The sequence below is a fragment of the Pleurodeles waltl genome, chromosome 7, assembly GCF_031143425.1.
Source record: "Pleurodeles waltl isolate 20211129_DDA chromosome 7, aPleWal1.hap1.20221129, whole genome shotgun sequence".
NCBI classification, from domain to species: domain Eukaryota; kingdom Metazoa; phylum Chordata; class Amphibia; order Caudata; family Salamandridae; genus Pleurodeles; species Pleurodeles waltl.
In genome coordinates, this window is record NC_090446.1 from 944762244 (window position 1) to 944785559 (window position 23316).

The 23316-nt window shown below is 51.4% G+C and overlaps 1 protein-coding gene across 1 annotated transcript in view; it reads right to left on the reverse strand.

The window, feature by feature from the left end:
* Positions 1-2801: 2801 nt before the first annotated feature.
* The window catches only part of DNAH17 (dynein axonemal heavy chain 17), a 7556186-nt gene continuing 7535671 nt past the window's right edge, over positions 2802-23316 (reverse strand). The window contains exon 49 of the mRNA XM_069201738.1: positions 2802-2948. Within this exon, the coding sequence (XP_069057839.1) occupies positions 2802-2948 (147 nt within the window). The remainder of the gene's footprint in view (positions 2949-23316) is intronic.

Here is a 23316-nt window from a genome sequence, read left to right on the forward strand (position 1 = left end):
CCCTAAATAGCCCTCAGATGAGGATTGGCCACCTAGTCAGGTAAGCACCTATCAGTAGGAGTCTCTGACGTCACCTGCTGGCACTGGTCACTCAGAGGCCTCCAGAGTACCCTCACACCTCTGGAAACTAGATGGCAGAGGTCTGGGATACACTGGAGGAGCTCTGGGCACCACCCCTGGGGTGGTGATGGACAGGGGAGTGGTCACTCCCCTTTCCTTTGTCCAGTTTCCCGCCAGAGCAGGGGAGAAGGGGTCAATGAACCGGTGTAGACTGGTTTATGCAAGGAGGGCACTATCTGTGCCCTTCAAAGCATTTCCAGAGGCTGTCGGAGGCTACCCTTCCCCAGCCTGTAACACCTATTTCCAAAGGGAGAGGGTGTAACACCCTGCTCTCAGAGGAAATGCTTTGTCCTGCCTTCCTGGGACTGGGCTGCCCAGACCCCAGTAGGGTAGAACCCTGTCTGTGGGGTGGCAGCAGCAGTACCTGCAGAGAAAACCCCAGAGAGCTGGTTTGGCAGTACCGGGGGACCATAGCGGAGCTCCCGGGATGCATGGAATTGGCTCCACAATACCAGATTTGGCATGGGGGGACAATTCCATGATCTTAGACATGCTACATGGCCATATTCGGAGTTACCATTGTGAAGCTACATATAGGTATTGACCTATATGTAGTGCACACGTGTAATGGTGTCCCTGCACTCAGAAAGTCCGGGGAAATGGCCCTGAACTATGTAGGGGCACCTTTGTTAGTGCAGGGGGCCCTCACACTTAGTAACTTTACACCTAACCTTCAGCAAGTGAAGATTAGACATATAGGTGACTTATAAGTTACTTAAGTGCAGTGAAAATGGCTGTGAAATAATGTTGGCGTTATTTCACTCCGGCTGTAATGGCAGTCCTGTCTAAAGGTTTGTCTGAGCTCCCAATGGGTGGCAAAAGAAATGCTGCAGCCCATAAGGATCTCCTGGAACCCCAATACCCTGGGCACCTAGGTACCATATACTAGGGAATTATAAGGGTGTTCCAGTATGCCAATTGAAATTGGTAAAAGTGGTCATTAGCCTATAGTGACAAATTTAAAGGCAGAGAGAGCATGAGCACTGAGGTTCTGATTAGCAGAGCCTCAGTGACACAGTTAGGCACTACACAGGTATACACATTCAGGCCACAAACTATGAACACTGGGATCCTGGCTAGCAGGATCCCAGTGAGACAGGCAAAAACATACTGACATACATGTAAAAATGGGGGTAACATACCAAGAAAGATAGTACTTTCCTACACAAGGCAGCTCAGAACTCACTATCTAGTCCATCATAGGGGACTCCAAAGGGGGAAGGCGGGTCTCCACACTAGTCACTCTTGCCCTCAATGTGTGCACTGAGGTCCGTCTCCTCTGTGTGGGAACCAATCAGTCAAGTCACTGGTTCCTCCACAAGTGCAGCCCCCTCCCAGGTGAAGCTGGCCCCACCACAGGACTCTGAAGAGGGAGATGGCAGGCCCTGCAACAACTGCCCATATGTAACTATCTTGTAGTATGCAGTCACCACGCTCTCTCTGTCCACTTCCCCGCCACAGGAGCCGGTATGCCGAGTCTGTGGCTCGCCGCCAGCATAACTGTCAGGAGGGTTCACGCTTCAGTGTTCCATTCGCCAATGCTGCCTGGAGTCGCATGCATGTGTAAGACAGATTTTGGCCCCTTCTTTACGGAGCCCTAAGCAAGTACATCCGCCATCTTGTGGCGTCAGGTCACGCCCCCATTCTTTTTCTTCTTGATTCTACTGGTCCCAGACATGGTGTGGGAATGGGAATTTGTTCACACATGGACTACGGATATGCTGCAGTTCTTCTACTTTTAAGTTGTTGACAGACTACTTTTCTGCTCATTTGGCAATACTTACCTATAGCCAGTAAAACGCTGCTGAAAGTCTTATGTGTGCAGCTTAGGGCCACACATGGTGTGGAACCTAAATATAGTTTTAAACAGTTTTCATTATACATAGCTCCACATACTCTTAGATCTTTTTCCTAATATGTTCTTAGTTGTGAATCCCTGGTTTCATACACTCACGCCAATGTGGGGCCTTCTTTTCTTATCTGTCTGCTGGAACAAGCTCCATTTGAAGCTAAGGGTCATCTGTCCCCATTTGAAATTCTACAAAGAACTCAAAACCTACTTGTTTACTCATTGAGTTTGAACCTACTACTCATAAACTTGTAGATCCAGCACCAGGACATTTTCTGGGGTGAATACATGCGCAATAACCTTCTTACTCCTCCACTTGGTCATTAATTTACATATCCCTCATAACTGCTGTAGCCCACCATGAGGCTCTTTTTATCATCCGGTACTGAATCACTATGACCTCCCCTTTTCCACATGTCCTTCTACCCCTCCTTTTCCGGGAACCACCAGTTTACTAGAGTACATAATGAATAACCCTTCCTACATCACATTATGGGGGTTATTCTAACTTTGGAGGAGGTGTTAATCCGTCCCAAAAGTGACGGAAAAGTGACAGATTTACCACCAGCCGTATTACGAGTCCATTATATCCTATGGAACTCGTAATACGGCTGGTGGTATATCCGTCACTTTACCGTCACTTTTGGGACGGATTAACACTCCTCCAAAGTTAGAATAACCCCCTATATGCCTTAATTTATTAGGTACACCAAGACACCCATTTACAGTGCCACGTGACGATCTTTTACCTGAACTCTACTGAAGATGTTACCAAAGTCCACATTAACCACCTTTACCAGAGTGCCAATCTATTCACCCCCAACTATTCACTTTACCAACAGCCCTCTTTTTGTCCTTGATACCTGTTGGCCAGGGAAATAACTCGGTTGGTGTCATCAGCCTCCTGTTGGCATTTGATTTTTTCTGCTGTTGCCTTCTCAAAATCAGCTGTCAGATTAGCCAAATTTTCATTCAAAATCTAAACCAAACAGAAAATATATGCAGACTTTAAGTTTACCAGTAAAATGATCTTATACGTTTATAGTGTCTACATATTATTTGGCACCACCACATAGAGTCTTTGAACAACATTTATTACTTCCAGATAAATATTGTACACTAGATTGGCCTTCAGTTTATCTTCGGCCAATTTACAACTAGCATATATGCATGCTTTATATGGGAACCAATACCACAGCTGAGATATGCAATAACCTTCTTCAAATCCAACATGCTGAATGTTGGATTTGTGATGATATATGAAGGAAAGACAGTCCTTTTGTGGAAAGAAAACCTGCTTCGGCATGACTTTTTATGGCCTGTCCTGTATTTTCCCTTAGTATTCTGATAATCTGCAACCTCATTTCAGGCTCTGTTGGTCAGGTGGTACCCTAAAACATACCTAAATCGATGGTACCACAAGAGGCGAGGTAGGATCTGAAAGCAGGTAGCAGCAGAAAAAACGAGCAAGTTACTTACTTTAGGGAAGCACCTTTTTTGACATGGTTAGCCCCCCCCCCCCCTTTTTGCAGGGTTTCAGGTGTGGCTTTGACTGTTAGTGCACTGGGTCCCTGATAATCAGGTCCCCAGTGCCAGATCTCTTTCCCCAAAACTGTATATTTGTTTTGCACAATTGGCAAACTCTTTAGCTATCACTGTAAGTCCCGAGTAAATGGTACCCCTGGTACCTAGGGTCCTAAGGAAAGTCTCTGAGGGGTGCAGCACCAATTCTGCCACCCTTAGGGACCTCTCACCTAATCCACACAGTGCTGCCATCGCAGACTGTGTATGTTGGTGCAGCTAAATTAAAAACATGAACTGTCACACATCCCTGTGCGCTATGCCTCCTTATCACTGCATGTGTTAGGTTTAAGTCACCCCTAATGCAGGGTGCATCAAGGCAGGTTAGAGCATATATGCATGAGAAGATATGCCCCTGCTATGTCTCTGTCAATCCTGAGACATATTAAGTGCACAGGAAAGTAATTTTAAATGTATGTGTTGGACAGTGGTCATTACGAGTTCCCCAGCTACATGATTTCTCTGAATCCTGGGATGCTTGGTGTCAAACATCTCAGAATAATAAACCCTCACTGACCCCACTAATGGGTTTATTAAAAAAATACACATACCCCAAAACCTACCACCTACTAGTGTGCTGGCTGACATGTCTTGACCAGTTCAGCCACCACAGATGCTTTTATGGCCCTCCAAGGTGAGAGCCAGTGCTCTGGAGGGTCTGAAACAAAGGCCTGCTGTGGGCAGAGGTGTCCTCTCCCAGGCAGGATGGTCGATTCAGGGCAGGGAGCTTCAAAGGCCTTGCTGCCTTTGTAATGAGACCCAGGTCTCTCTGGATGGTGGAGATGACCAACGGGCCCTCCCACCCCGCCCCCAACCTGATCCCACTTTTGGCAGCAGGACACGCAGGAAAATTAGTTAAATTATGAGAAGTGCACACTTCATGCCAGTCCAACTCCTAAAGTGGACCAGCTGAGGTGGACACTACTTTTAAATTCCTCCATCTTATTTGGAAGGAATTAGGCCACAAGGGTTATTCCCACTTCCCAGTAGAAGTGATCATAAGAAGGGTGTAGTGACCCTAAAGATGGTCAGCCCATTGGCTGCTGGCTGGCACTCCCTGTAATGCCCCAAAATTGAGCTTTTAGGTTGCATCCCTGAACACTAGAACTCAGATTTTGACAACCTAAGAAGACCTGGACAAAGAAGAGTTGCACCCGCAGAAGCGGAAAAGAATAAGCAGATCTGGAACCAGCTCCTCCGGCCTGTCTGCTGACCTCAAAGGATCCTGCACAAGAAGCCAAACCGTCCAGCTTTCAATAAAGGCTCACATCTCCCATGGGCAGCGGACATGCCCTACAAAAAGAAACTCCAAAGAAAAGACTCTGCAGCTGCTGGAACCCCAGAAACCCAACACCAGAAGTGACCACTGCACCTGACGTTCACGAGCCGAGGTAAAGCCAACCAACAGTGCTAACGTGGGTCCCCAGCTGCCCAGACACTGAGTCCAGTATGGTCTCACCCATCTTGGACTCTCCCGAGATGCCTGCAGCCTCTGCATGCAGGCCCCCTTCCCACAGGCTTGTGGAGAAAGAAAATCTGACAGCTACAGCAACCACTGCACCGTAACCCCTGACCCCAGCTGAGGTGGGTCATCGATGCCAATGACATCCCTGGCTCTTAAGAGCTCAACCCCACCCTGGGTCCACCCCTACCGGACTTCCCCACGTTGTATGCAGCCTCAACACACAGGACCCACAGACCTGAGTGCTCCTGGATGTAAAAACCCGAAGCCCCTGGCCACAGGAGAAGAGGAACAAAGGTACCCCTACATCCTAAAGCACCCCAAGTCTACTACCTACCTGTTTATTGTCCCCGCCTGGCCTCCCAGCCAGAGCCGGCAGCCTGTTTGTCACAGGGTCAAACTCCCATAGGAAATCATTGGGCACCTGACGCCTTACTGCACCTCTGAACCTGGCCGCCCTACTTCCGCCCGGTGTGACCTGTTGGTGTAGTTCTGATCAGTGCCTAGTACTCACCTTAACTCCCTGAGATTGGCTTTGTATGTCACTGTTAACCCTGTATTTGCTGAACATTGTGTTTTCTCCATAGGATAACATTGAAAGAACTCTCAAAACTGCCTATTTTTTAAACTCCAAAATATTTATGCTTAAAAGTCTACTTACCTGATTACAAAGCTCTTGGGTTTGAAACATAAAAGAATTGGTATTTTATCTAAATTGATCTCTGATTTATTCTTCGAGTGTGTGTCTCAATTATTGCCTCTGTGAATACAACAAATGCTTAGCACTGCCCTCTGATAAGCCTAACTGCTCACCCATACTACCACAAATAGTGCATTAGTCCTATCAACCTTTTCCTCTGCAATACCAATTAGGGATCCACTGGACTCTCTAGTGCACTATACAGAGAGAGCCAGTTTCCTACACTTACCTTCGTCAATGCTTTTTTCTGATGGATACTGTAGGAAAATGGCCCTTGTTGCAGTTATCCCCCCACTTTTTGCCTGCTATTGATCTTGACTTGACTGAGAGTGTGCTGGGACCCTGCTTGTTAACCAGGCCCCATCACCAGTGCTCTTTCACTAACAATGTACATTGTTTCCACAATTGGCACACCCCTGGCACACAGATAAGTCCCTTGTAAAAGGTACCAGAGGTACCAAGGGCCCTGTGACTAGGGAAGGTCCCTAAGGGCTGCAGCATGTGTTGTGCTGTCCTAAGGGACCGCTCACCTAACACATGCACACTGCCATTGCAGATTGTGTGTGTTGGTGGGGAGAAAAAGGCTAAAGTCGACATGGCATCCCCCTCAGGGTGCCATGCACACAAAACACTGCCTGCAGCATAGGTAAGTCACCCCTCTAGCAGGCCTTAAAGCCCTATGGCAGGGTGCACTATACCACAGGTGAGGGCATAGCTGAATGAGCAAAATGCCGCTACAGTGTCTAAGTCCATTCTTAGACATTCTAAGTACAGTGTGGCCATATTAAGTATATGGTCTGGGAGTTTGTCAAAACGAACTCCATAGTTCCATAATGGCTACACTGACTACTGGGAAGTTTGGTATCAAACTTCTCAGAATAATAAACCCACACTGATGCCAGTGTTGGATTTATTAAAAAATGCACACAGAGGGCATCTTAGAGAAGCCCCCTGTATTATACCCAATCCTTCAGGGCAGGACTGACTGGTCTGTGCCAGCCTGCCACTGAGAGACGTGTTTCTGACCCCATGGGGTGAGAGACTTTGTGCTCCCTGAGGCCAGAAACAAAGCCTGCACTGGGTGGAGGTGCTTCACATCTCCCCTTTACTGCAGAAACTGTAACACCTAGCGGTGAGCCTCGAAGGCTCAGGTTTCGTGTTTAAATGCCCAAGGGCACTCCAGCTAGAGGAGATGCCAGCCCCCGGACAAAGCCCCCATTTTTTGTGGCAAGTCCAGAGGGATAACTAGGACAAAGAAGGAGTCACCACCTCAGCCAGGACCACCCCTAAGGTGTCCAGAGCTGAAGTGACCCCCTCCTTGCAGAATCCTCCATCTGTGCTCTCCTCTCCAAAGGGAGTGAGCACAAGGAGGGTGTAGCCACCCTCAGGGACAGTAGCCATTGGCTACTGCCCTCTGACCCCTAAAACACCCCTAACTCTTGTATTTAAGGGCTCCCTGAACCTAGCTAGTCCGATTCCTGAGAACCTCACAAGAAGAAGAAGGACTGCTTAGCGGAAACCCCAGCAGAAAAGGAAAGGAGATAACCACTGACTTGGTCCCAGCCCTAACGGCCTGTCTCCTGCTTTAAAGAACCTGCAGAAGAAAGGTGATGCATCCTGCAGGTCTAGCGACCTTTGAACAACCTCCAGAGGCCTGCCTGCATCACAGAGGATCAAGAACTCCCATGGACAGTGGCCCTGTCCAAAGAAGAAAAGAAGAAACCTCTTCTAAAGGACTCCCACCTCACTCCAGAAGCGTGAGTCCTAAACACTCTACACCCAACGCCTATGGCCCGAGTCCAGGTTACCCAACCGACCAGAGAGGTCCCCCAGGCTACGGTGACCAAGTGCCCACCCTGGGTTGACCTCCCCACCCCTCCATGGCGATGCCTGCAGAGGGAATCCCAAGGCCCCCCCTGACAGCGACTATCCTGGACGAACATAACCAATGCCAAAGGGCCCACTGCACCCGCAGCCCCCTAGGCCTTGGAGAAATTGACACCCATTGCAGCAACAATCAACAGGGGGCCCTCTTCCCTGACTGACCAGTGGTGTGCCCGAGACACCGCCCCCCCAGACCTCGCCTACAGTGCCTGAGGGACCCCCAGGTCCCATCATAGAGTTTCATTGGAAACTCAACGCCATGTTTGCACCCTGCACCCGGCCGCCCTGGGGCTTCTCCAGTGCTCCTCTAATACCCCCAGTCTGCCCTCAGAGCCGCGGGTACTGCTGGCAATCTAAATTCGGAATACCCCTGTCCCCGTAGGAGCCCAGGCTAAAATTACACAACTTTGGCCTCTGCACCCAGCCGGCCCTGTGTTGCTGGTGGTGGGTGTTTGGGGTTGACTTAAACCCCCAACAGTGGACTACCTATAACCCAGAGACTGGAACTGTAAGTCGTGTACTTACCTCTAAAAGAACAAGTTACTTACCTTCTGTAACGAGGTGTCTGGTAGAGACTCTATCTAGCTGCAGATTCCTTACCTTAGAATTCCCTGGTGTCAGCTTTGAATCCGGAGTTTTTTCTGAGCAGTACCCTGCGCGCGCGCCATCGGGCGGCGTCGTTCAGATCCACGTGCATCAATCAGCTCCGCGTGCGTCTTCAGCATCGTTGGAGCCGTCTATGATGTCACGGTTGTCTATATAGACGCCATCTCGGTGCGCGTACGTCAGTTCTTTTCCACAACGTCCCACGCCAGAAGTGCAGAGTCATGGAAGAACCAACTATCATGTATTTCACCTCTTTAACTGTTTGGAGTAAAAAAAATCTTTCATGCCTTTAAGAAAGGCAAAAAGATGCCAAGATCAAAAATATACATATGTACACATAAATACATATATACAAATATATACATATATACAGGAGAAAAATGTCCCCAGAGCGGGGAGGCTTGGGCAGGTGTAAGGAATCTGCAGCTAGATAGAGTCTCTACCAGATACCTCGTTACCGAAGGTAAGTAACTTGTTCATCTGATAGAGACTTCTAGCTGCAGCTTCCTTACCTTAGAATAGATACCCAAGGTATAACCCATGGCGGTGGGTCTGCAGGAGATTTTTACACAAGAAAGTCTTGCAAAACAGACCGGGCAAAATGCCCCTCTCTCCTCACCTGGCTATCCAGGCAGTAGTGTTTTGCGAACGTGTGCAAAGAAGCCACGTTGCAGCCTGACAAATGTCCACCACCGGAACGCCACGTGCTAACGCAGTGGTAGCAGCTTTTCCCCTAGTGGAATGAGCTCTCAAGCCCTCGGGAGGCTGCTTCTTCGCCAAAGCGTAGCATATTTTTATACAGAGAACGACCCAGCGCGAAATGGATAGTTTCTGCACTGCCCGACCCTTCTTTGCACCAACGTACCCCACAAAGAGTTGTTCGTCCACCCGGAACTCTTTAGTGCGGTCAAGGTAGAACAATAACGCTCTTTTTGGGTCCAGGTGATAGAGTCGCTCCTCTTCCTTAGAGGGATGCGGTGGTGCAAAGAAGGTGGGTAGGGTGATACTTTGACCCAGATGGAAATGGGTCACCACCTTGGGGAGGAAAGAGGTACGAGTTCTGAGAACCACTTTTTCAGGAAAGATTGTGAGATACAGCGGTTTTGATGACAAAGCCTGTAGCTCACTAACTCTTCTGGCAGATGTAATTGCCACCAAAAAAGCTGTCTTAATAGTGAGCAGCCGAAGAGGACAGTTATGCAAGGGCTCGAAGGGAGCACACATAAGGAAGGTAAGAACCAAATTAAGATCCCACTGGGGCATAACGAAAGGCACAGACGGGAATAGATGTACAAGCCCTTTCAAAAACCTCTGTACTGTAGGTGATTTAAACAGAGATGGTTGATCGGGCAACTGAAGAAAAGCCGATAAGGCTGCAAGATAGCTCTTGAGAGTCCCCAAGGAGGAACTCTGCTGGGAGAGAGACAAAAGGATGTTAGACAGAGAAGAAGAAAGAGGATCAAAAGACCTCTCCGAACAATACGAAACAAAACGTTTCCAACGGCAGGCGTAGATTGACTTAGTAGAGGGATGCCTGGCTGGCAGAATTACATCACAGACCTCGGGAGAGAGGTCATAAACCATCAACTGTTGCCGCTCAATCTCCACGCATGAAGGCGCAGAGTTGACAGGTACGGGTGGAGAACCTTCCCCTGCTGCTGCGACAGAAGATCCTCCCGAAGAGGCAGCCTGATTGGAGGACCGATGATCATTTTAAGAAGCTCTGGATACCAAACTCTCCGTGCCCAATCCGGAGCCACTAGGATTACTTGGGCCTGGTCGTTCTTGATTTTCTTGAGAACTTTGGGCAGAAGTGGTATAGGTGGAAAGGCATACTGGAGGCCTGAACTCCACTTGTGACGAAAAGCGTCGCCTAGTGATAGCCCCCTTGGAAACTCCAATGCGCAAAACTGCTGACATTGCGAGTTTTCTACGGAGGCGAACAGATCTAACCAAGGCTCTCCCCACTGCTGAAAGAGTCCTTGCGTCATCTCCGGATGGAGACACCATTCGTGATCTTCTAAGCATTTCGGCTGAGCTCGTCTGCTCTGGCGTTCAGAGAACCTGCCAGGTGTTGAACCACCAGGGCATTGCCCTGCTGTTCCAGTCATGTCCAGAGACGTAAAGCCTCTTGAAAAAGGGTCCACGACCCCACACGGCCCTGCTTGTTGCAGTACCACGTTGCGGTAGTGTTGTCCGTGAACACCTGCACCACCTTCCCTTTCACAACAGGAAGAAATGCTTTTAATGCTAGCCGGTTTGCCCGAAGCTCCAACAAGTTGATGTGGAGCCTGGATTCCGCCGGAGAACAGTGACCTCTGATCCCCACCTCCCCCAGATGGCCGCCCCATCCCAGAAGTGACGCATCTGTGTCAGGAAATGCCTCCTTGGCATGGTTACCCCCTGACTTTTTGCCTTTGCTGATGCCAAGTTATGATTTGAAAGTGTGCTGAGGCCTGCTAACCAGGCCCCAGCACCAGTGTTCTTTCCCTAACCTGTACCTTTGTCTCCACAATTGGCATACCCTGGCATCCAGGTAAGTCCCTTGTAACTGGTACCCCTGGTACCAAGGTCCCTGATGCCAGACGAGGTCTCTAAGGGCTGCAGCATGTCTTATGCCACCCTGGGGACCCCTCACTCAGCACAGACACCCTGCTTGCCAGCTTGTGTGTGCTGGTGGGGAGAAAATGACTAAGTCGACATGGCACTCCCCTCAGGGTGCCATGCCAACCTCACACTGCCCATGGCATAGATAAGTCACCCCTCTAGCAGGCCTTACAGCCCTAAGGCAGGGTGCACTATACTATAGGTGAGGGCATAGGTGCATGAGCACTATGCCCCTACAGTGTCTAAGCAAAACCTTAGACATTGTAAGTGCAGGGTAGCCATAAGAGTATATGGTCAGGGAGTCTGTCAAACACGAACTCCACAGCACCATAATGGCTACACTGAAAACTGGGAAGTTTGGTATCAAACTTCTCAGCACAATAAATGCACACTGATGCCAGTGTACATTTTATTGTGAAATACACCCCAGAGGGCATCTTAGAGATGCCCCCTGAAAACATACCCGACTTCCAGTGTGGGCTGACTAGTTTTACCAGCCTGCCACACACTAGACATGTTGCTGGGCACATGGGGAGAGTGCCTTTGTCACTCTGTGGCCAGGAACAAAGCCTATACTGGGTGGATGTGCTTCTCACCTCCCCATGCAGGAACTGTTACACCTGGCAGTGAGCCTCAAAGACTTACCCCCTTAGTCACAGCGCCACAGGGCATCCCAGCTAATGGAGATGCCCGCCCCCTCCAGCCACGGCCCCACTTTTGGCAGCAAGGCCGGAGGAGATAATGAGAAAAACAAGGAGGAGTCACTGGCCAGTGAGGACAACCCTAAGGTGTCCTGAGCTGAGGTGACTCTGACTTTTAGAAATCCTCCATCTTTCAGATGGAGGATTCCCCCAATAGGATTAGGGATGTGTCCCCCTCCGCTCAGGGAGGAGGCACAAGGAGGGTGTAGCCACCCTCAGGGCTAGTAGCCATTGGCTACTGCCCTCCCAGACCTAGACACACCCCTAAATTGAGTATTTAGGGGTCCCCAGAACCTAGGAAGATAGATTCCTGCAACCTGAAGACGAAGAAGGACTGCTGACCTGAAGCCCTGCAGAGAAGACGGAGACACCAACTGCTTTGGCCCCAGCCCTACCGGCCTGTCGTCTCACTTCAAGAAAAACTGCAACAGCGACGTGTCCCCCAGGGTCTAGCGACCTCTGATGCCTCAGAGGACTACCATGCATCTAAAAGGACCAAGAAACTCCCGAGGACAGCGGCCCTGTTCCACAAAGACTGCAACTTTGCAACAAAGAAGCAGCTTTTAAAGACCACACGTTTCCCGCCGGAAGCGTGAGACTTTCCACTCTGCACCCGACGCCCCCGGCTCGACCTGCGGAAAACTAACTCTACAGGGAGGACTCCCCGGTGACTGCGAGCCCGTGAGTAGCCAGAGTTGACCCCCCTGAGGCCCCACAGCAACGCCTGCAGAGGGAATCCAGAGGCTCCCCCTGACCGCGACTGCCTGCTTCAAAGAACCCGACGGCTGGTAAACACACGGCACCCGCAGCCCCCAGGACCTGAAGGATCCGACTTCCAGTGCAGGAGTGACCCCCAGGAGGCCCTCTCCCTAGCCCAGGTGGTGGCTACCCCGAGGAGCCCCCCCTTGCCTGCCTGCATCGCTGAAGAGACCCCTGGGTCTCCCATTGAAACCTATTGCGAACCCGATGCCTGTTTGCACACTGCACCCGGCCGTCCCTGTGCCGCTGGGGGTCTACTTTCTGTGCCTGCTTGTGTCCCCCCCAGTGCCCTACAAAACTCCCCAGGTCTGCCCTCCGAAGTCGTGGGTACTTACCTGCTGGCAGACTAGAACAGGGGCACCCCTATCTCCTTTGAAGCCTATGCGTTTTGGGCACCACTTTGACCTCTGCACCTGACCGGCCCTGAGCTGATGGTGTGGTAACTTTGGGGTTGCCCTGAAGCCCCTATGGTGGGCTACCGAGGACCCAACTTTGAACCCTGTAAGTGCTTTACTTACCTGGAAAACTAACAAATACTTACCTCCCCAGGAACTGTTGAATTTTGCAGTGTGTCCAATTTTATAATAGCTTATTGCCATTTTTACCAAAACTGTACATGCTATTGTGATGATTCAAAGTTCCTAAGATACCTGAGTGAAATACCTTTCATTTAAAGTATTGTTTGTAAATCTTGAACCTGTGGTTCTTAAAATAAACTAAGAAAAGATATATTTCTACATAAAAACCTATTGGCCTGGAATTGTCTTTGAGTGTGTGTTCCTCATTTATTGCCTGTGTGTGTACAACAAATGCTTAACACTACCCTCTGATAAGCCTACTGCTCGACCACACTACCACAAAAAAGAGCATTAGAACTATCTCTTTTTGCCACTCTCTTACCTCTAAGGGGAAACCTTGGACTCTGTGCATGCTATTTCTTACTTTGAAATAGTGCATACAGAGCCAACTTCCTACAATCTGTCACTAGCGTTAGATCTGGTTGGGGAAGGGAGTGGGGTCTGCCTTTGACCCACTCACAGTTCACTAACCACCATTGCAGATCTTTTGCAGTCCCCTCCGAGATCTGAACCACGTCTGTAAGATTTCCCTGATGCTGTGTGTAAGGAAATGCCTCCTTGGCATGGTTACCCCCTGACTTTTTGCCTTTGCTAATGCCAAGTTATGATTTGAAAGTGTGCTGAGGCCTGCTAACCAGGGCCCAGCATCAGTGTTCTTTCCCTAACCTGTACCTTTGTCTCCACAATTGGCACACCCTGGCATCCAGGTAAGTCCCTTGTAACTGGTACCCCTGGTACCAAGGGCCCTGATGCCAGGGAAGGTCTCTAAGGGCTGCAGTATGTCTTATGCCACCCTAGGGACCCCTCACTCAGAACAGACACACTGCTTGCCAGCTTGTGTGTGCTGGTGGGGAGAAAATGACTAAGTCGACATGGCACTCCCCTCAGGGTGCCATGCCAACCTCACACTGCCCATGGCATAAATAAGTCACCCCTCTAGCAGGCCTTACAGCCCAAAGGCAGGGTGCACTATACCATAGGTGAGGGCATAAGTGCATGAGCACTATGCCCTACAGTGTCTAAGCAAAACCTTAGACATTGTAAGTGCAGGGTAACCATAAGAGTATATGATCAGGGAGTCTGTCATACACGAACTCCACAGCACCATAATGGCTACACTGAAAACTGGGAAATTTGGTATCAAACTTCTCAGCATAATAAATTCATACTGATGCCAGTGTACATTTTATTGAGAAATACACCCCAGAGGGCATCTTAGAGATGCCCCCTGAAAACATACCCGACTTCCAGTGTGGGCTGACTAGTTTTGACAGCCTGCCACACACCAGCAATGTTGCTGGCCACATGCGGAGAGTGCCTTCGTCACTCTGTGGCTAGTAACAAAGCCCGTACTGGGTGGAGGTGCTTCTCACCTCCCCCTGCAGGAGCTGTAACACCTGGCGGTGAGCCTCAAAGGCTCACCCCCTTTGTTACAGCGCCACAGGGCATTCAAGCTAGTGGAGATGCCCGCCCCCTCCGTCCACGGCCCCACTTTTGGCGGCAAGACCGGAGGAGATAATGAGAAAAACAAGGAGGAGTCACTGGCCAGTCAGGATAACCCCTAAGGTGTCCTGAACTGAGGTGACTCTGACTTTTAGAAATCCTCTATCTTGCAGATGGAGGATTCCCCCAAGAGAATTAGGGATGTGCCCCCCTCCCCTCAGGGAGGAGGCACAAAGAGGGTGTAGCCACCCTCATGGCTAGTAGCCATTGGCTACTAACCCCCCAGACCTAAACACATCCCTAAATTGATTATTTAGGGGCCCCCAGAACCTAGGAAAACAGATTCCTGCAACCTAAGATGAAGAAGGACTGCTGACCTGAAGCCCTGCAGAGAAGACGGAGACACCAACTGCTTTGGCCCCAGCCCACTGGCCTGTCTCCCCACTTCAAGAGAAACTGCAACAGCGACGCATTCCCCAGGGTCCAGCGACCTCTGAAGCCTCAGAGGACTACCCTGCATCTAAAAGGACCAAGAACTCCGAAGGACAGCGGCCCTGTTCCAAAGAAACCAAAAACTTGCAACAAAGAATCAACTTTAAAAGGACTCCACGTTTCCCGCCGGAAGCATGAGACTTTCCACTCTGCACCCGACGCCCCCGGCTCGACCTGCGGAGAAACAACACTACAGGGAGGACTCCCCGGCGACTGCGACCCTGTGAGTAGCCAGGGTTGACCCCCCCTGAGCCCCCCAGCGACTCCTGCAGAGGGAATCCAGAGGCTCCGCCTGACCGCGACTGCCTGCTTCCAAAACCCGACGCCTGGTAAAGACACTGCACCCGCAGCCCCTAGGACCTGAAGGATCCTACCTCCAGTGCAGGAGCGACCCCCAGGTGGACCTCTCCCTTGCCCAGGTGGTGGCTACCCCGAGGAGTCCCCCCCCCCTTGCCTGCCTGCTTCGCTGAAGAGACCCCTGGGTCGCCCATTGAAACCTATTGCAAACCCGACGCATGTTTGCACTCTGCACCCGGCCACCCCGTGCTGCTGAGGGTGTACTTTTTGTGCTGACTTGTGTCCCCCCGGTGCCCTACAAAACCCCCCTGGTCTGCCCTCCGAAGTCGCAGGTACTTACCTGCTGGCAGACTGGAACCGGGGCACCCCCTTCTCCATTGAAGCCTATGCGTTTTGGGCACCACTTTGACCTCTGCACCTGACCGGCCCTGAGCTGCTGGTGTGGTAACTTTGGGGTTGCCCTGAACCCCCAACGGTGGGCTACTTTGGGCCCAAGTTTGAACCCTGTAGGTGGTTTACTTACCTGCAAAACTAACAAATACTTACCTCCCCCAGGAACTGTTGAAATTTGCACTGTCTAGTTTTAAAATAGCTTATTGCCATTTTTTGCCAAAACTGTACATGCGATTTTGCTGATTCAAAGTTCCTATGATACCTGAGTGAAGTACCTTTCATTTAAAGTACTGATTGTAAATCTTGAACCTGTGGTTCTTAAAATAAACTAAGAAAATATATTTTTCTATATAAAAGCCTATTGTCCTGGAATTGTCTTTGAGTGAGTGTTCCTCATTTATTGCCTGTGTGTGTACAACAAATGATTAACACTACCCTCTGATAAGCCTACTGCTCAACCACACTACCACAAAATAGAGCAATAGAATTATCTCTTTTTGCCACTATCTTACCTCTAATGAGAACCCTTGGACTCTGTGCAGGCTATTTCTTACTTTGAAATAGTACATACAGAGCCAACTTCCTACACTGTGCCAATTGGAACTTCAGGTCCCACTGCAGAGCCCTCATGCACCATCTGGCATGCTTGACCAACAGGATGCAGGAAGCCATGAGTCCCAGCAGCCTCAGAGTCTGTCTCACCGAGATCCCGGATAGAGGCCGAAACATCGGAATCATAACCTGAATATCCTGAACCCGCTGATCGGGAGGATAAGCCCGATACTGTACTGTGTCCAGAACAGCTCCGATGAAAGTGAGCTTCTGAGAGGGAGTCAGGTGTGACTTCGGCACATTTATAGTGGACCCCAGCAAATGCAAGAGGTCCGTCGTCGTCTGGAGGTGGGTGACGAGAGCCTGGGGCGTAGGAGCCTTCAACAGACAATCGTCTAGGTAGGGGAAGACTGAGATCCCTGGCCTGCGCCAATGAGCTGCCACCACCGCCATCACCTTTGTGAACACCGGAGGGGCACTGGTGAGGCCGAAAGGAAGCACGGTAAACTGAAAGTGCTCGTGGCCCACCTTGAACCGCAGGTAAGGCCTGTGGAATGGCAGGATAGGAATATGGAAATATGCATCCTGCAAATCCAACGCTACCATCCAGTCTCCTTGGTCTAGGGCAGACAAAACCTGAGCAAGAGTGAGCATCTTGAATTTCTCCTTCTTGAGGAAGAGATTAACGTCCCTTAAATCCAAGATAGGGCGGAGGCCTTTGTTCTTTTTGGGAATCAGAAAGTAGCGGGAATAACAACCACTGCCTACTTCTGATATCGGGACTCTTTCTATGGCTCCCTTGGCCAAGAGAGCTGTAACTTCCTCGCGGAGCAAAGCTAGATGGTCCTCCATCAGCCATTCCTTTGTCGGAGGGATAGAAGAGGGAAAGACTGGAAGGGAAGGGAGTAGCCCTTCCGTATGATCTGCAGGACCCACTTGTCCGTGGTGATGGAAAGCCAGTAAGGGAGATGAAAACAAATCCTCCCTCCAACTGGACGGACATGATCCCGCAGAACCACACTAGGAGGGCTTGGGTGCAGTGGAGGGGAGCTGTGTGGCGGCCGACCTCTGGCCAGACCCACTGGGTCTGATGGTACCACGACCACGTCCTCTTCCGGGATGCTGTGAAGCCTGAGGACGGTGGCTAAACTGTGGCTGGCGTGGTACCACACCCCAACGAAGCATCGAAAGGGGCGAAAGACAGACTGCAGTTGTGCCAGCGCTGAAAGGCCCAAGGATCTGGCCGTGGCTCGAGAATCCTTGAACCTCTCAAGCGCGTAGTCTGCCTTTTCACCAAAAAGGGCGAGAGCCATCAAAGGGCATGTCCATCAAGCTAGACTGGACATCCCCTGAAAAACCAGTAGAACGTAGCCAGGTGTGGCGACGTAGAGCCACTGACGATGAAATCGCTCTGCCCAGCAAGTCGGTTGTGTCCAAGCCACGACCGACTTGCCGACCGTCGCAAACTTGGCTGCATCTCTCCCATCCTTGACAGCCTGAGTGAGAGTGTCCCGTACGCCCTCCGGGACCTGGGGCAGCACTTGCGCCACCGTATCCCATAAAGTATGGGAATAACGGCCCAATAGGCAAGAGGTGTATATGGACCTCAATGCCAGGCTGGTGGAAGAAAACATCTTCTTCCCAAGCTGATCCAGCCTCTTGGATTCCCTATCCGCGGGAGCGGAAGGGAAGGCACCACGGGAAGTAGAGGCTTGGACAACCTAGCTCTCAGGAGTGGGGTGTTGAGTCAGGAAACTAGGGTCGCTGGGAGAGGGTCTATGGCGGCGGCCCACCGTCCTATTCACAGGAGCCCCTGTGCTGGGTTTGGACCACGTACCCAGAAGGACGTCTGTAAGAGCCTCATTGAAGGGCAACAACGGCTCCGATGTTGACACCCCCGGCTGAAGCACTTCTGTCAGGATATTCGTCCTGACTGGCACCGTAAGCAAATCTAGGTCCAAGACCTCAGCTGCCTTACGCACCAACATAGCGAAAGAAGCACCCTCCTCCGTAGCCACATTAGGAGGAGAGAGCATACCAGTATCTGGAGACGTGTCCAGTCCACTGACCTCCCCTAGATCCTCATACCAGTCCTGTTGCAATCCAGTTTCTAAAGGGTCCTCAGACCCCTCCCATTCCTCTCCTGCGTCTGGCTGTTCCAAATAATGCTCAGACAATGATCCACACGACGTCGCTCCGGCTCCGGATCATCCGGAACAAGGATGGGGCTGCCACCGGTGGGCGCCGGTTGCGGAAACGTCGACGCCGAAGGAGGCCGACTGTGAGAGACCGGCGCCGGTCCAGATCCAGTATCGGATCCTGGGGTCCCCAACGGCGCCCAGGCCGAAGCCGCCGGCGTTGAATCCAAAGGAGCCCCTGCTGACCGCACGGGCCCTAAGACCCACCCGAGGGTACAGCCCGCTCGAAAACAAGACGCATGGCCTCGTAAAACTCTTTTATTTGAGTGGGGGTCAATCCGCTCCCCCGAAAGGGGGGAAGATGCAAAGTCGACCCTGGCGACGGCTCTGCAGAACCGCGCTCGGAACGTCGACGTCCCCTAGACGCCTCGTTGGCCGACGGGTGTGGCGAAGACGAAGTCCGCTTGGAGTTCTTCTTCTTGTGCCTCTTCCCTTTCGGAAGACCTCGAATGCCTCGAAAGGAAGAGGACTTGGTGCTCCGGGAGCGGTGCCACGACCTCCTCCTACTGCGGGACTGTGACCTCCGCGGAGTCGCGCCGACCAAAGACGAATGTCGGGCCGCAAGAAGCTTAAGGCATCTCTCCCTCAAGGCCTTTGGCGCCATGGCCCGACAGTCGGAGCATGAGGTGGAATCGTGGTCCTTGTCTAGGCACCAAAGACAGGCTCGGTGCGGATCCGTCACCGACATGGTGCGATGACACGCACCACAAGGCTTGAATCCTGTCTTTCTCGAAGACATGACTCCAAACAGTCAAAAAAGCGTCGACAAACTGTCGAAGCAGGGTAGCTCTTTCCAAAACTGCGCTTAACTGGCACGGAAGGAAAAGAACTGATGTACGCGCGCCAAGACGGCATCTATATAGACAACCGTGACGTCATAGACGGCTCCAACGACGCTGAGGACGCACGCGGAGCTGGTCGACGCACGCGGATCCGAACGACGACGCCCGACGGCATGCGCGCAGGGTACTGCTCAGAAAAAACTCCAGATTCGAAGCTGACGCCAGGGAATTCTAAGGTAAGGAAGCTGCAGCTAGAAGTCTCTATCAGATCTGTACTTTATTCTCTTTCCCCAAGAATTGTTCTGAAAATGCGCTGTGTCCATCTTTAAAATAGATATTCTTTTTTCTTAAAAATTGTTTACTTGACTAAACTGAAACAAAGTTACATTGAGTCCTGTGGTTCTAGTAATAAAGCAACAAAAATATATTTTTTCTATATAAAATCCTATTGGTCTGGAGTTAAGTCATTGATTGTGTTTTTCTTCTATTGCTTGTGTGTGTACAACAAATGCTTAACACTACCCTCTGGTAAGCCTAACTGCTGGACCACACTACCACAAATAGAGCATTAGTATTATCTATTATTGCCTCTGTCAAGCCTCTTGGGGAACCCCTGGACCCTGTGCATACTATGGCCCTCATTACAACCCTGGCGGTCGGTGATAAAGTGGCGGTAAAACCGCCAACAGGCCGGCGGTAAAAAATTGGAATCATGACCATGGTGGAAACTGCCAACACAAACAGCCACTTTAACACACCGAATGCCACGGAGGTAGCAACAAACACGGTGGTGGTAACCGCCAACAGCCAGGCAGAAGACAAAGTACCATCCACTGCATTACAACACGCCGATCCGCCACCTTTTCCGGGGCGGTACCAACGCCATCAAAAGCACGGCGGAAACAGTACTCTGAAGGGAAACGACTCACCTCTCGACACTCAAGGAAGAATCACAACGCCATGGAGCCCGAGCTGCACTTTTTCCCAATGTTGGTATACCTTCTCATATACCAGGAACACGAACGCCGGCGAAGTCGTCCACGGTGAGTACTACACCTAGCACACATGGGGGGAGGAAAAAGAGAGTGACACACACATGCAACACGCAATACCCCCACCCTCACCCCCAATACCATACACACAAACAGATACAACATTACTTATACACCCTGTAGCCCTCAGGAATAGCGCAGTGACAAAAGGAATGGAGTGAAATGAGTTTAATAGTACAGTTTTAGATAAAAACGTACTTAAATCCATAAACAGTATGTACAATATATACAATATATACAAAAGGAGGGACAATTCCCACTTCAAAATGTCAATGGCCCACTGGGCCAAAACACATAGGCCAAGGCCACACTTGACTCCTGCTTCAATACGAAGAGAACACTGCTGGGGCATCAGGTCGAAAACACATAGGCACCTCAGGGGGACAGGGAATGGGTGGGCACCTCAGCCGGAAGATGGCACAACGCCACTGGGCTGGAGGGGGCTCCATGCCCACTGCTTGGTCCTGGGGAGTGGAAACCCACAATCTCTCAAGTGGGTAGTTTGCCCACTGCTTGGTCCTGCGGAGTGCAAGGCCACAGTCTCTCAAGTGGGTGGTTTGCCCACTGCTTGGTCCTGGGGAGTGCAAGGCCACAGTCTCTCAAGTGGATGTTTTCTTCCACTGGTTCTGAAGGGGCCCTTGTGCCCAGTGTGCTTCATCCTGGCAAGGAGGGGCTGAGTGGATGGCTTCTTCCACTGGTTCTGGAGGGGGCCTTGTGCCCAGTGTGCTTCATCCTGGCAAGGAGGGGCTGAGTGAATGGCTTCTTCCACTGGTTCTCAAGGGGGCCTTGTCCCCAGTGTGCTTTATCCTGGATGGGGCAAGGTCACAGTCTCTCACCTGTGTGTCACACCGACAGGTGTTGCAGGGGCCAGGACGCAGTGCAGCCCACGTAGTCACCACTACACACTGCTCGCCGGCAGTAACGCCTGCTCAGTGGATGCCAGTTGCGCTGCAGGTGGCGGTGCTGGCAGTGGTGGTGGTAGCCTCCAGGCCTTCACCTCCAGCCCCGGACGGCTGCCCACTGGGGCTGCTGCTGCTGACAGTGGTGCTGCTGGCAGCGGTGCATGTGGCGGTGCTGGCGACGGTGCAGGTGGTGGTGCTGGCGGCGGTGCAGGTGGTAGGGCTGGTCGCGGTACAGGTGGCGGTGCTGGCAGTGGTGGTGGTAGCCTCCAGGCCTTCACCTGCAGCCTCGGACGGCTGCCCACTGGGGCTGCTGCTGCTGGAAGTGGTGCTGCTGGCAGCGGTGCATGTAGCGGTGCTGGCTGCGATGCAGGTGGCGGTGCTGGTAGTTGTGGTGGTAGCCTCCATAGCTTCACCTGTAGTCTCAGACGGCTGCCCACTGGGGCTGCTGCTGCTGGCAGTGGTGCTGCTGGCGGCGGTGCATGTGGCGGTGCTGGCCGCCGTGCAGGTGACGGTGCTGGCAGTGGTGGTGGTAGCCTCCAGGACTTCCCCCACAGCCTCGGACAGCTGCCCACTGGGGCTGCTGCTGCTGGCAGTGGTGCTGCTGGCGGCAGTGCATGTGGCGGTGCTGGCCGCGGTGCAGGTGGCGGTGCTGGCCGCGATGCAGGTGGTGGTGCTGGCCACGATGCAGGTGGCGGTGCTGGCAGTGGTGATGGTAGCCTCCAGGCCTTCACCTGCAGTCCTCTGGGTCCCATCTCATCCTGACGAGCCTTGTCCATGGAACACAGGAGCTAGATCGAAGTGCCCCCACAGTCCAGTGATCCTTCAGTCCAAGTTTGGTGGAGGTAAGTCCTTGCCTCCCCACGCTAGACTGCAAACCTGTGTACTGCGTGATTTGCAGCTGCTCCAGCTTCTGTGCACTTCTCCAAGGATTCCTTTGTGCACAGCCTAGCCTGGGTCCCCAACCCTCCGTCTTGCAGTGCTCAACCCTCTGAGTTGGACTCCGACATCATGGGACCCTCCTTTTGTGACTCCGGTTGCACCAATCTTCTAAGTGCCTGCTCTGGCAGTAAGCAAAAATGAGGCAAGGTAACAGGACATCCCATCTCCTCCTGAGTTTTTCAGGTAGTCTCATTATCATACCTTTGAGAGTTTTATTAAACCTCTCAACCAGACCATTTGTTTGTGGATGGTAAGGGGTGGTGAACTTGTAGGTAACACCACACTCCTTCCACATTGCTTTTAGGTATGCAGACATGAAGTTGCTACTTCTGTCTTCCACCACCTCTTTAGGAAAACCCACCCTGGAAAAAAATCCTAGGAGGGCCTTTGCCACTGCAGGATCTGTAGTGGTCCTTAAAGATATGGCTTCAGGATATCTTGTGGCATGGTCCACTACCACCAAGATAAATCTATTGCCTGAAGCAGTTGGAGGGTCAACTATGTCAACCCCTACCCTTTCAAAGGGCACCCCAACCGCTGGAAGTGGAATTAGAGGGGCCTTTGGAGTGCCACCAGTCTTGCCACGCGCTTCGCAGGTCACACAAGATTTACAAAAGTCTTTTGTGTCCTCTGACATATGAGGCCAGTGAAACCAGGGGACAAGTCTTTCCCAAGTTTTCATCTGGCCCAAATGCCCAGCCAAAGGAATGTCATGTGCTAGGGTGAGAAGAAACTCTCTGTACTGCAGGGGAATAACCAATCTCCTGGCAGCTCCAGGCTTTGGGTCCCTTGACTCTGTGTACAAGAGGTTGTCTTCCCAGTACACCCTATGACCGTCACTGACATCCCCATTTTGCTGTTTGACAGCTTGCTGTCTGCGACCCTCTAATGTGGGACAGGTTTGCTGTGCAACACTCAGCTCTTCCCTGGCAGGCCCCCCTGCACCCAAAAGCTCAGCAGTGTCTGCTGCCAGCTCCTCTGGTGTATATTCTGCACAGGGAGAGTATTCCTCTTCCTCAAAAGGGGAATCATCTGTAGAGGGAGGGATAGTGGGTAGGGATTTACCCTTTCTACCCCTAGCTTTAGGGAGCACTTGGTCTATTGTTCCAGGATTCAAGTTACCCTATCCTTTTTGCTTTTTGGCCTGAGCCCTTGTTAAAGCAAAAATATGCCCAGGAATGCCCAGCATTGCTTCATGAGCCTCCAACTCCACTTCTGCCCAAGCTGATGTCTCCAAATTGTTTCCTAGTAGACAATCTACAGGTAAATCAGTGGCTACCACAACTTTCTTTGGACCAGTAACACCCCCCCCCCCAAGTTGAGATTCACAACAGCCATGTGGTGGCTAAGAGTGTTGTTATGAGCGTCTGCCACTTGGTACTGCTGACCAAGTAAGTGTTGATCAGGGTGGACCAGTTT